This window comes from Rhinolophus ferrumequinum, chromosome 2 (assembly GCF_004115265.2).
Source record: "Rhinolophus ferrumequinum isolate MPI-CBG mRhiFer1 chromosome 2, mRhiFer1_v1.p, whole genome shotgun sequence".
Classification (NCBI taxonomy): domain Eukaryota; kingdom Metazoa; phylum Chordata; class Mammalia; order Chiroptera; family Rhinolophidae; genus Rhinolophus; species Rhinolophus ferrumequinum.
In genome coordinates this window covers 49936853-49949767 of record NC_046285.1, presented here as the reverse complement: position 1 = coordinate 49949767, position 12915 = coordinate 49936853, and the positions used below count along the sequence as shown (strand labels likewise).

At 39.6% G+C, this 12915-nt stretch overlaps 1 protein-coding gene across 1 annotated transcript in view; it reads left to right on the top strand.

Annotated features, from left to right (window-relative positions):
- OSBPL11 (oxysterol binding protein like 11) overlaps nucleotides 1-12915 on the top strand; it is a 79442-nt gene that overhangs the window by 22420 nt on the left and 44107 nt on the right. Inside the window, 2 exon segments of the mRNA XM_033135598.1 lie at nucleotides 1-69; nucleotides 12320-12495. Coding sequence (XP_032991489.1) covers nucleotides 1-69; nucleotides 12320-12495 — 245 coding nt within the window.

Here is a 12915-nt window from a genome sequence, read left to right as displayed (position 1 = left end):
TGACCACATGGAAAACGTATGCGGCTACTTAATGAAGTACACCAACCTTGTCACTGGGTGGCAGTATAGGTAAGTGTGATTATTCTATGTCTTAGCACTCTCCTAAGAGGCAGAGGTGGGTGATAATTGTGTATTCTGATATTACTTCAGCATAAACATGGCCAGGAAACCTTTTAGGGAAGGATTTACCATGTTTTCTAAAGTCTGATGACTTTCTTCTCTTTTTGAGAGGATGGGAGGAGTTGACATCTGTCCAAATGCAGCCTCCAAATGCCTCAGAATTTATTGCTGTTTTAGGATTAGAATCACTTGTTTAGCTGCTTTGGGCTTATTAAATATTTGCAGTGGTTAGGGTGGTTTGGAAGCAGCAAGCAGATTTGTGTTAGGTGCCTGTTTTGTACAGTAGTCTCAAAACTTCTCTGGGTTTGAATAACCAGCCCAAGGTCACTGGTCATTCAGTAAGTAGCAAAGCTAGCTGTCTTAAATACTTTGTAGAATTGGCAGTTGTGGAGCAGAGGGATTACACTTTTATTAGGATAAAATATACATAGCATATAATTTATTATTAGTGTACAGTTCAGTGACATTAAATGCATTCACATTGTTGTGCAACTAGCACCACTATCCATCTCCAGAACATTTTATATCTTCTCAGACTGAAGCCTCTGTATCCATCAGAGAACAGCTCTCCATCTCACCCTCCCCCGGTCCTTGCCAACCACTATTCTGCTTTCTGTACCTATGAATTTGACTATTCTAAACCTTATATAAGTGGAATCATACAATATTTGTTCTTTTGTGACTGGCTTATTTCACTTAGTATAATATATTAAGGTTCATCCATATTGCAGCATGTGTCAGATTTTCCTTCCTTTTTAAGTCTGAATAATATTCCATTGTATGTACATACCACATTTTATTTACCATTTATTTGGACATTTGGGTTGCTTTTACCTTTTGGCTATTGTGAATAATGCTGCTGTGAATATTGCTGTGCAAATATTTGTTGGAGTCTCGGCTTTCACTTCTTTGTGGATATACCCAGAAGTGGAATTGCTGGATCATATGCTAATTCTGTATTTAACTTTTGGTATCTCCATGCCATTTTCCATAGCAGCTGCACCATTTTACATTACCACCAACAGTGCACAAGAGTTCCAATTTCTCCATATCCTTACCAACACTTGTTATTTTTTATTTTGGCCTTTTTTTTTTTTTTTTTATGATAGTCATCCTAATGGGTGAGAAGTGGTCTCATTGTGGGTTTTACACTCTTTAAAAATGATAATACTAGAATTTGAACCCAAACAGTTCTGACTCCAAAGTCTGTGGTTTTACATTATATCATACTGCTTCTAATTCATTTGTCATTTGGAGACTTCTGCTTTTGGCCAGTAGAATAACAAGCTGAATTTGCCTTCTTACCTTAAACAACTAGAAAAAGGGATATAATACGTAAAAGAATGATTTCAGACATTTTAAGAATTGTGGAAGCGCTGAAAAATGTGATTGTTTAAAAGAGAAGGCAGTTTGGGCCATGTTTATTTAGCTGGAAGTCACATGAGGGAATCTAAATAGGAATAACATGCAGGAAACTAGAGGATATGAAAGCTCAAAGCTGGATGTGAAGAATTAGAAGGGAAGAGTTCCTGTTGAAGTGAAAAGGGCAGTTCTCCAGATTCCCATCTTACATTTTTTAAAAAAGCAGAGTCAAGGGAGGCTTTTTATTTTGTATTTTTCCACCTCCGTTTTTTGGTGATTTTTTGAAGGCTTACACATTCAAATGACATATAGAATATTAATTTTAAAAACTTTTATGTCACTTTGCTCTTAGCACTATTTTTCATTCCCTTTCTTAAAGGAGAATAAGTTAACTTTCTCTCCCAACATTCAACAACTTTCGTTCATATAATTTTATTGAATATTATTGAGAAAGTCTCAGAAGTGGAACAAAGTAACAAAGCTCCAAAACATACCGAAGCATATACAGTTTAGTAGTATATGTTCAAGATGGCATTTCATGTCAATGACAGCTTGAGAACATGAGGAGAATGGGCAGGTGTTTGTATTACTGTATGAGGGAGCCTGTCAAGAAGATTTATTGGCCACTGGTTGCCTGGGGAGTTAGCTAGCAGGTCCAAGTGAACATTATAGAATAGAGAGGGGCATTGCCTCTGCCAGTGTAGTCCCTCCAGTGTAAGAGGCCAGTTGTAGCAGTGCCAGAGAGCGTGGGTATGATGACAACTCATCCTTGTTTGCTACTGAGAACACAGAACCCATTACCAACTTGCCCCATCAGAGAGAGGTCTCAGCTTAACAACTAGACTGTTGTAGGGTCCACTTTAGAAAAAAACTTCCATCTTCCCTTTTCTGTCAACCTGGCTGGAGGTCTAGTGGTACAGCAGAAATACAGCTGGGTCCTCAGCATGGAATATGTAGATTGAATGATTCAAAGGGAACAGAAAGGTTAAGACCGTGTTAAAGGACCCTAGGCTTAGTGGCTCAGTTTCTTTGGCGTGCCTAACCACTTTTGTCCATGTGCTACTGGTAGAGCTTAACTAACAAAAGCTCTGCACCTATGCCAGATATTCAAGACAGTTTCCTTGCAATCCGTTTCTATTTTGACTAAGGGCAACTTAGAGCAGTTTAGAAGTTGACTTACAGCAGCTTGGAGAAATCCAGCCTGGGCGTACTCTGTAACTAACTACTTGCTCTGGAATGTAGTGCCCTAGGAAAGTACACGCAGCAAGATCCTCTCCTGAACCCACCTCCTTCTACTTTCAATTCTAATTCCTGGAGGTGAGATCACTTCCCATTTGGCTTAGAAGTGTGTATACCCTGAACATTAAAGCCTTAGGATGGTCGGAACAAAGCACATGGTTACCTTTTCCTTCCGAAATCTTCACTGACATTTATTTTTGTCCTAAGATATACTTCCGAGTCAGAATATTTTTTGGGTTAAAGTTGCATTTGATGATACTTCACTTTAAATTGTGGGCTATTTGAAAGATCAGTCATTTCCCCAAACTGACAATCTTTGTTATTTTGAAATTGCAAAAAGTGAACAATTATTTAATTGCCAATCTTAACAGCATTTTCTTTTAACAACTTTGGTGAACTTTCTGCAGGTGAAGATTTGTAAAAAGCTAAATCTTAAGTTTCCCTGTCACGCTTAACCTTTCTATATTTCCTTAGCTTATTGGTTAGGTCAATTTGCTAAAATTGCTTCAATCAAGAGTCTAGTATTCTTCTGGGCAAAATAGCTTTGTTAAATTTCCTCACTATGTGGGTTGTCTTTTTATCCCCAATCTACATATCTTGTAAAATATCTCTCCATAGAAGAGATGAAGGAAGAGCATTTGGGTTAATTCATGTGTAATGAAAGATAACCCAAAGTGCTCCATTATTACCAGTAGGTCCATAGCATCTTTTTCGTGTTACAAAGATAATCTGCTTTTCTGCAGTGGGTTTGCCGCCAGAACACAGGTGTCATGAAAACCACCGCTAAATCTAAGCCAAAATGGGAAGGGAAAAGACTCATATCAATATCATTGTCATCGGACATGTAGCTTCTGGAAAGTCTACCCCTGCTGGTCGTCTGATCTACAAATATGGTGGGATTGACAAAAGAACCATTGAGACGTTTGAGAAGGAGGCTGCTGAGATGGGAAAGGGCTCCTTCAAGTCTGCCTGGGTTTCGGACAAACTGAAATCTGAACGTGAGCGGGGAATCACTACTGGTATCTCGCTGTGGAAATTCTAGACCAGCAAGTATTATGTGACCATCACTGATGCCGCAGGACACAGAGACTTTATCAAAAACACGATTACAGGCACCTCAGGCCGACTGTGCTGTCCTGATTGTTGCTGCTGGTGCTGGTGAACGTGAAGCAGGTCTCTCCCGGAACAGGCAGACCCGTGAGCACGCCCTTCTGGCTTACACACTGGGCGTGAAACAACTAATTGTTGGTGTTAACAAAATGGATTCCACTGAGTTGCCTGACAGCCAGAAGAGATACGAGGAAATCGTTCAGGAAGTCAGCACCTACATTAAGAAAACTGGCTACAACCCTGACACGGTAACATTTGTGCCAATTTCTGGTTGGAATGGTGACAACATGCTGGAGCCGAGTGCTAACATGCCTTAGTTCAAGGGACAGAAAGTCACCGTAAAGATGGCAGTGCCAGTGGAACCACGCTGTTTGAAGCTCTGGATTGCATCCTGCCACCAACTTGTCCAACGGACAAGCCTTTGGGTCTGCCCCTCCAGGATGTCTACAGAATTGGTGGTATCGGTGGTCCCTGCGGGCTGAGTGGAGACTCGTGTTCTCAAACCCGGCACGGGGGTCACCTTGGCTCGTCAACAACTGAAGTAAAGTCTGTTAACAACTGAAGTAAAGTCTGTTGAAATGCACCATGAAGCTTTGAGTGACACTCTTCCTGGGGACAATGTGGGCTTCATTGTCAGGATTGTGTCTGTCAAAGATGTTCGTTGTGGCAATGTGGCTGGTGACAGCAAAGACGACCCACCAATAGAAGCAGCTCGCTTCACAGCTCAGGTGCTTCTCCTGAACCATCTAGGCCACATCAGTGCCGGAAACGCACCTGTGCTGGATGGTCACACAGCTCACATGATTGCAGATTTGCCGAGCTGAAGGAGAAGATTGATCGTTGTTTTGGGAAAAAGCTGGAAGATGGACCGAAGTTTTTGAAATCTGGTGATGCTGCCATGTTGACACTGTTCCTGGCAAGCCCATGTGTGTTGAGAACTTCTCTGACTATCCTCCTCTGGGCTGTTCGTGACATGAGACAGACAGTTGCTGTGGGTGTCATCACAGCAGTGGATAAGAAGGCAGCTGGAGCTGGCAAGGCCACCAAGTGTGCCCAGAAAGCTCAGAAGGCTAAGTGAATGTTACCCCCGATACCTGCCACCCCAGTCTTAATCAGTGGTGGAAGAACGGTCTCAGAACTGTGTGTCTCGTTTAACTGTTTGGCCACTTAAGGTTAATAGTAAAAGACTGGTTAATAATTACATTGGCCACTTAAGGTTAATAGTAAAAGACTGGTTAATAATTACAATGCATCGTAAAACCTTCAGAAGGAAAGGAGAATGTTTTGGGGACCATTTGTTTTTTTGTGTGGCAGTTTGTAAGTTACTAGTTTGTAAAATCAGTGTTTTTTAAAGGAAGCAACTTGACCAAAAAAATCTGTCACAGAATTTTGAGACTCATTTAAACAAAGTTTAGTGAAGAAAAAAAAGGATTATTAGTTAATGGTTTATTTTTTTATTGAGGTATAATTGATATATAACATATTAGTTTCAGGTATGTAACCTAATGATTCTGTATTTGTATATGCAGGAATACCTCATTTTATTGCTCTTTGATTTATTGCACTTCACAAATACTGTGTTTTTTTACAAATTGAAGATGTGTGGCAACTGTGCAGAGCAAGTATGTCAGTGCCATTTTTCCAGTAGCATTTCTCACTTTGTGTCTCTGTGTCACATTTTGGTAATTTTTGCAGTATTTCACACTTTTTTGTTATATTTGTTATGGTAATTGATGATCAGTAATCTTTGATGATTTGACTTTTGCAGTTTGGCAGGAGGTCGTGCCACGAACCACACCTATATAAGACGGCAAAATTAATCCATAAATGTTGTATGTGTGCTGACTGCTCCACCAACTGGACATTCCCCTGTCTCTGTCTGTCTCTCCCTCCTCCTCCGGCCTCCCTATTCCCTGCGACACAACAATATTGAAATCAGGCCAGTTAATAATCCTACAGTGGCCTCTAAGTGTTCAAGTGAAATGAAGAGTTACACATCTCTCACTTAAATCAAAAGCTGGAATTGATAAAGCTTGGTGAGGAATGCATGTCAAAAGCCAAGATGGACCAAAAGCCAAGATGGACCAAGGCTTTTTGCGCCAAATAGCTACCAAGTTATAAATGTAAAGGAAAAGTTCTTGAAGGAAATTATAGGTGCTACTCTGAACACACGAATGATGAGAAAGCGAAACAGCCTCATTGCTGACATGGAGAAAGTTTTATTGGCCTGGATAGAAGATCAAACTAATCACAGCATTCCCTTAAACCAAAGCCTAATCCAGAGCAAGGCCCTTACTCTCTTCAATCCTGTGAAAGCTGAGAGAGGTGAGGAAGCTACAGAAGAAAAGTCTGAAGCCAGCAGAGGTTGGTTCGTGAGGTTTAAGGAAGGAATCCATCTCCATAACAAAAAAGTACAAGATGAAGCAGCAAGTGCTGATGGAGAAGCTGCAGCATGTTCTCCAGAGGATCTGGAAAGATAAATAAAGAAGGGGGCTTGTAATGATGAGCAGGGAAAAGAAGGGGGAGAGGGGAATACACAGTAGAATGGGGCTAATTAATTAATTTGTTTAATATCTAATCAGTTTATTTAGCAATATGTAATAGCAAAAGACAAAGGCAATTAATAGAATATGCTAATGTCAGAAAGTAAAGGTGGTTAAGACTAAACTATATACATTGATAACAATGTCACGTCAAAGGCGTACACATACATATAAGTTTAAGAGATCCCAACATATGTTTAATATTGATCAAAAATCACTGGGCTAAATACACAAATAACATCAGTAAGGAGTATCCAAAAGCAGGAATAAGCTTTATAGGATAGTAACTATTACAGTAGATGCCAAAAGGTCATCAAATTGGGGGAGAACAGTACTGGAAAAGTCATAAATCAAAACTTTGTCAGGTCTGTAGCTGAGAGAAACTCAGGCGTCTCCCACCCCGCTGCTTGCTAGTTCCTAAGAATGCTGCTGCTGTTGGCGTTGTTGTTGTTGCTAGAAGTCAAGATGTCTTCTGACGCTGTAAACTGCAAGCTGCATACAAGTTTTCTAGATGCTAACCAGTTCTCAAGAAGGCTAACCATGGGGAACAACACTGGAGAGGCCGGGAACCAGCCAGGACTCACCAGGTTCGCTGCTGGAAGTCAGGACATCCCCTGGTGTTGTAAGCTGCATGTTGCTGGAAGTCTTCAAAATGTTAGCATGATGAAAAATCACCAATGACAAATGACCAAATTACGAAATAATAATAATTATTACACTGCCAGCTGAGGTCTGTCTTATGTATTTTCTCAGATGTACCTTAGAGCCAAGTTTCTTGTTCCTGCCTACCCTTCTGGAAATGGCCAGTTCTGGGAGGGTCCAGCAGTCAGTGATAAAAAAAGAAAATATATTACTTATCTGGCTGAAGGGCTAATTATCCGGACAAGCAATATCTACTGTTCTTGCTTGGGACCATCAGCCCAAGGTCTTCCAAAGCCTGGCCACGTGCCTGTCACGTCGTCCTGATGTAACTTAGCTACTTCTTCACTTCATCTGCTGATGTGAGCAAAACAGACAGAACAAAGAGGGAATTCTCTCAACCCCTGATCAAGAATTTCTTTAACCCTAAGCTAACTATCACTTCACAGCGCACACAGAACAGCAAACATCATCTCATATCTCCCCTACTCGAGCGAATGAGACCAAACAGAAAAACAACCTCATCTCATGCCTCCCTGCTCGGGAGAACGAGACCCAGAAAGCAACATCTCATATCTCCTCTGCTCGGTAGAATGAGACCAAAGGGGGAGTTTACCCAACCCTTGATCACAGCACAGAAATCACCTCGCATGCAGAAACAGATAAAAGCCAATAGACAAAAGCTCACATCAATCAATGAAGGCAATTTTTCTCAAACATCTACCCTACAGGGCTACACTAAACAACAGATGTTCAATGTAGACACAACAGCCTTATATTGGAAGAAGGTGCCATCAAGGACTTTCCAGCGAGAGAGAAGTCAATGCCTGGCTTCAAAGCTTCCAAGGACAGGCTGATTCTCTTATTAGGGGCTAATGCAGCTGGTGACTTTAAGTGGAAGCCAGTGCCTCATTTATCATTCCACAAATCCTAGGGCCCTTAAGAATTTTGCTAAATCCACTCTGCTTATGCTCTGTAACTGGAACAACAAAGCCTGGATGACAGCACATCTGTTGACAACATGATTTACTGAATACTTTAAGCCCACTGTTGAGACTTACTTCTAAGAAAAAAAGATGCCTTTCAGAATATTACTGCTCATTGACAAAGTACCCGGTCACTCAAGAATTTTGATGGGGATATACAGTAAAATTAATGTTGTTGGGGCTGGCCCGGTGGCTCAGGAGGTTGGAGCTCCATGCTCCTAAATCTGAAGGCTGCTGGTTCGATTCCCACATGGGCCAGTGGGCTTTCACAGGGTTGTCAGTTCAACTTCTCTAGTCCCGCAAGGGATGGTGGGCAGCTCCCCCTGCAACTAAAAGATTGAACATGGCACCTTGAGCTGAGCTGCCACTGAGCTCCCAAATGGCTCAGTTGGTTGGAGTGCGTCCTCTCAACCACAAGGTTGCTGGTTCGACTCCCGCAAGGGATGGTGGGCTGCGCCCCCTGCAACTAGTAATGGCAACTGGACCTGGAGCTGAGCTGTACCCTCCACAACTAAGACTGAAAGGACAACTTGAAGTTGAACAGCACCCTCCACATGTAAGATTGAAAGGACAACAACTTGACTTGGAAAAAAGTCCTGGAAGTACACACTGTTCCCCAATAAAGTCCTGTTCCCCTTCCCCAATAAAATCTTTAAAAAAAAAATTAATGTTGCTTTCATGCCTACTAATACAACATCCATTCTGCAGCCCGTGGGTCAAGGAGTGATTTCAACTTTTAAGTCTTACCATGTTTCCCCAAAAATAAGACCTAGCCAGATAGTCAGCTCTACTGCGTCTTTTGGAGCAAAAATTAATAAAAATTAACATAAGATCCGGTCTTATTTTACTATAAGACCAGGTATAATGTAATGTAATATAATGTTAATATACAATACAATATAATACCGGGTCTTATGAGATACTATATTAATTTTTGCTCCAAAAGATGCATTAGAGCTGATTGTCTGGGTAGGTCTTATTTTTGGGGAAACAGTATTATTTCAGAAATACATTTTGTAAGGTAATAGCTGCCATGGATAGTGATCCCTTTGATAGATCTGGGCAGAGTCAGTTTCTGGAAAGGATTCATCGTTCTAGATGCCATTTAGAATATTCGTGATTTGTGGAAAGAGGTAAAAATATCAACATTAACTAGGAATTTGAAAAGTTGATTCCAATCCTCATGCATGACTGAGCGGTTCAAGACTTCAGTGGAGGAGATAACTGCAGATGTGATGGGAACAGCAAGAGAACTAGACCTAGAAATGGAACCTGAAGATGTGACTGAATTGCTGCAATCTCATGATAAAACTTCAGCAGATGAGGAATTGCTTCTTATGGATGAGCAATGAAAGCGATTTCTTGATTTGGAATATACATACCCCTGGTGAAGATGCTATGAGCATTGTTGAAATGACAACAGAGGATTTAGAATATTACATAAACTTACTTGATAAAGCAGCGGCAAGTTTTGAGAGGACTGACTCCAATTTTGAAAGAAGTTCTACTGTGGGCAAAATGCTATCAAATAGCATTGCATCCTACAGAGAAATTGTTCACAAAAGGAAGAGTCAGTCCATGCGGCGGACTTCATTGTCTTATTTTAAGGAATTGCCAGAGCCAGCTGGAGTGGAATTGCCACTCCAGCAACCACCATCCTGATCACCCAAGCAGCCATCAGCATTGAGCCAAGACCCTCCACCAGCAAAAGGAGTATGACTCCCTGAAGGCTCAGATGGTGATTAGCATTTTTTAGCAATAAAATATGTTTTCAAAAATTAAAGTTTATTAGAGTGACCATATTGGTTAGTAAAGTTACATAGGTTTCAGGTGTACAAGTCTGTAATACATCATCTATATATCACATTGTGTGTTCACCGTCCAGAGTCAGTTCTCCTCCCATCACAACATTTTTGAAGGTTTTTTAACTCGAGGGTATGTGCATTGCTTTTTTAGACATGATGCTATTGCACACTTAATAGACTACAGTATAGAGTAAACATAGCTTATATGCACTGGGAAACGGAAACTATTCACGTGACTCGCTTTATTGCACTGTTTGCTGTATTGTGGTCGTCTGGAACCAAACCTGCGGTATCTCGGAGATATTCTTGTATTGGGATTTGATCACCACAATAAGTCTAGTTAACATCTGTCACCATGCATAGTTACAAATTTTTTTTTTCTTGTGATGAGAACTTCTAAGATCTACTGTCTTAGCAACTTTCAAATACGCAGTTCAGTATTAACTGTAGTCACCATGCTCTACGGTTATTGGCTCATTTCTATCATTTTACCAGTCCCTCCTCAGCAGTACTTTTTGCATATCTAGGTGAGTGCCTCCCATGTTGTAAATCTGTGTTAATCCTTTTGGGATAAGAAATATGTGTTCACAGCAAACTTGAGATTTCCAAACATATTCTATTCTAAATTTTCTTTGAATTGACTACTTTTAAGAAAAGAGACTAGTCATTTTCCTTTGTCTGTTTGAAATAAATTGTACTTACTGCTTAGAACAGGGGGAAGAGACTACTTTCCTTTTCTCATTTCATGTTTCTTTTTGTTAACGGCTTTGTTAAGAAAGAATGCACACCCCCTAGGATTCAGTTTGCCCACTTTAAGTGTACAACTCAATGGTTTTTAGTATGCTGAAGAGATTGCTTTCTTGTCTTTGTCCATTTGGGCTGCTATAACAAAATACAAATTGGGTGGCTTATAAAGAACAAATGTATTTCTCACAGTTCTGGAGGTTGGAAGTCCAAGATCAGGGTGCCAGCATGGTGAAGTGAGGGCCCTCTTCCTATGGCAGACTTCTCGTATTCTCACGTGGCAGTACAGGGGCAAGCGAGCGCTCTTGAGTCTCTTAGATAAACGCTGATCTCATTCAGGAGGGTTCCACCCTCATGACCTAATCACTCCCAAGAGGACTCATCTCTTAATACCATTACCTTAGGGATTAGGATTTCATCATACGAATTTGAGAGGGACACACTCAGACCATAGCAGATTCATATGTGTATTTCATATGTTTTAGAAATTTAAGATGTTGTCAGTGACCATCTTGTGTTCAAGTAATCCCTTCAAATCTTTGGGAAAATAAAGATAACCCTATTAAAACTGGGCAAAACTTGATGGACTTCCAAACTCCAAGAACTACAGATGGTCACTAAAACACATGAAAAAGTGTTTAACTCCTGTAGTAATTAATGATGTGGAAGTTTTAAAACTCTCAAAAATGTTAAAATTAGTTTACATTTTTATCAAAATATGGGAACATAATTTTAAAAATCACAAGCATGCTAAAAGATGACAAGAAAAACAATAGTCCTTTGCTTTTTTCTTTTCCATCTCCCTTCTTAGGCAACCACTTTCAACACCTTTTGCTTGCTTCTCATTGGTTGTTGTTTTATTTTTCCTTTCCCTAAATAAAAGACTGATTCCATTCACTCCCAGTTTGATATGGTTGCCATATTGCTTAAGATAATATCTAATAGAACCTTAAACTGGAGCAAATTGTCTGATGTTACAGAACACACTAATATGTCGTATGCTAAACTGTTCCAAACCCAAATATAAATTTTTGAAATTGAATCTTTCTATTTTTTAAAGAGAAGATGGATAACACTACTTAAATTGGAATTTGAATTAATATATTTCCTAAAGTAGTTCATCTAGAACCAAATCAGAACATCAAATTCTTTTCCAAAGTGTATCAGTATTTCATCATTTAGTTTCAAGTTTCTTATGTTTCTGCATCTCCAATTCCAGCTTTTTCATTTTTAAACAGGATAACTAATCTTTAGATGTGACCTACTTAATGACACGTTCACAAAATCTTTCTACCCTGACATTTTCATGGTATATTTCACTGATTAATCTTATATTAGATTCATTTCTTACCTGGCATTTAGTTAACCTCAGAGCTGATGTTTTGATTTGTTTATAGTGAATTTTAAACAAAAATTCTCACTATCAGTTTTCCTTGGGCAGTTTACCTTCCCTGTTAATGAATTCTGGAGAGAAGTCTTCCTGTGAAAGGACACTAATTTTTGTTTTCTTTCGTGTTATGTGGTGTGCATCTTCCCTCTTAAATGCCGTTTCTTCAGCTGGACATTTATTAAACTCATTCAATTTTTCAATAATCTTTACTGCTAGGAAATTCAACCTAGTGCTTCCAAGTACTTCTTAAAATTCTTTTACATTTTATTTTTTTAATGGCAAAAACTCCAGAGTGTATAAGTGATTGAAATTTGGTTTGCTTTAGTTTGACTAGGGGAAATGTTTTAAAAATAATGACTTTTTTTTTTTTTATCATTACAGGTTTTTTGTTTTAAACAATGAAGCTGGTTTATTGGAATACTTTGTGAATGAACAATCTAGAAATCAAAAACCCAGAGGGACTTTGCAGCTTGCAGGAGCTGTAATATCACCCAGTGACGAGGATTCGCACACCTTCACTGTAAATGCTGCCAGTGGGGAACAGTATAAACTCAGAGGTATGACTGAGATATGAGAACTAGCATGTGATTTTCTTTTTCCCTTGAGAAGTTGGTTTACTTCCCTGCTTTCATTTGGGTTTTGGAAATGGAAACTATTGTCATTGATGATGTAAATACAATATTCTAAACCTTGCAATTGCTTTAAGAATTTATGAAATGTTTTTTGTTTGTTTCAGGTGTACAAAGCAATGTAATAGACATTTACACCCTCAAATTGAAACCGCCTCTCCCACCCACCCCCGCCATCTATTACTTCTCTGACATTGTATATAGCTATTACAATACCATTGACTATATTCCCTATGTTGTACTTTACATCGCCTGACTATATATATGAGGGGTGCCAAAAAAATGTATACAAGTGGACACTTTGGTCAACGTTGCTCAGTAGCTCGCTGTAATTAGAAATGTCTGGAC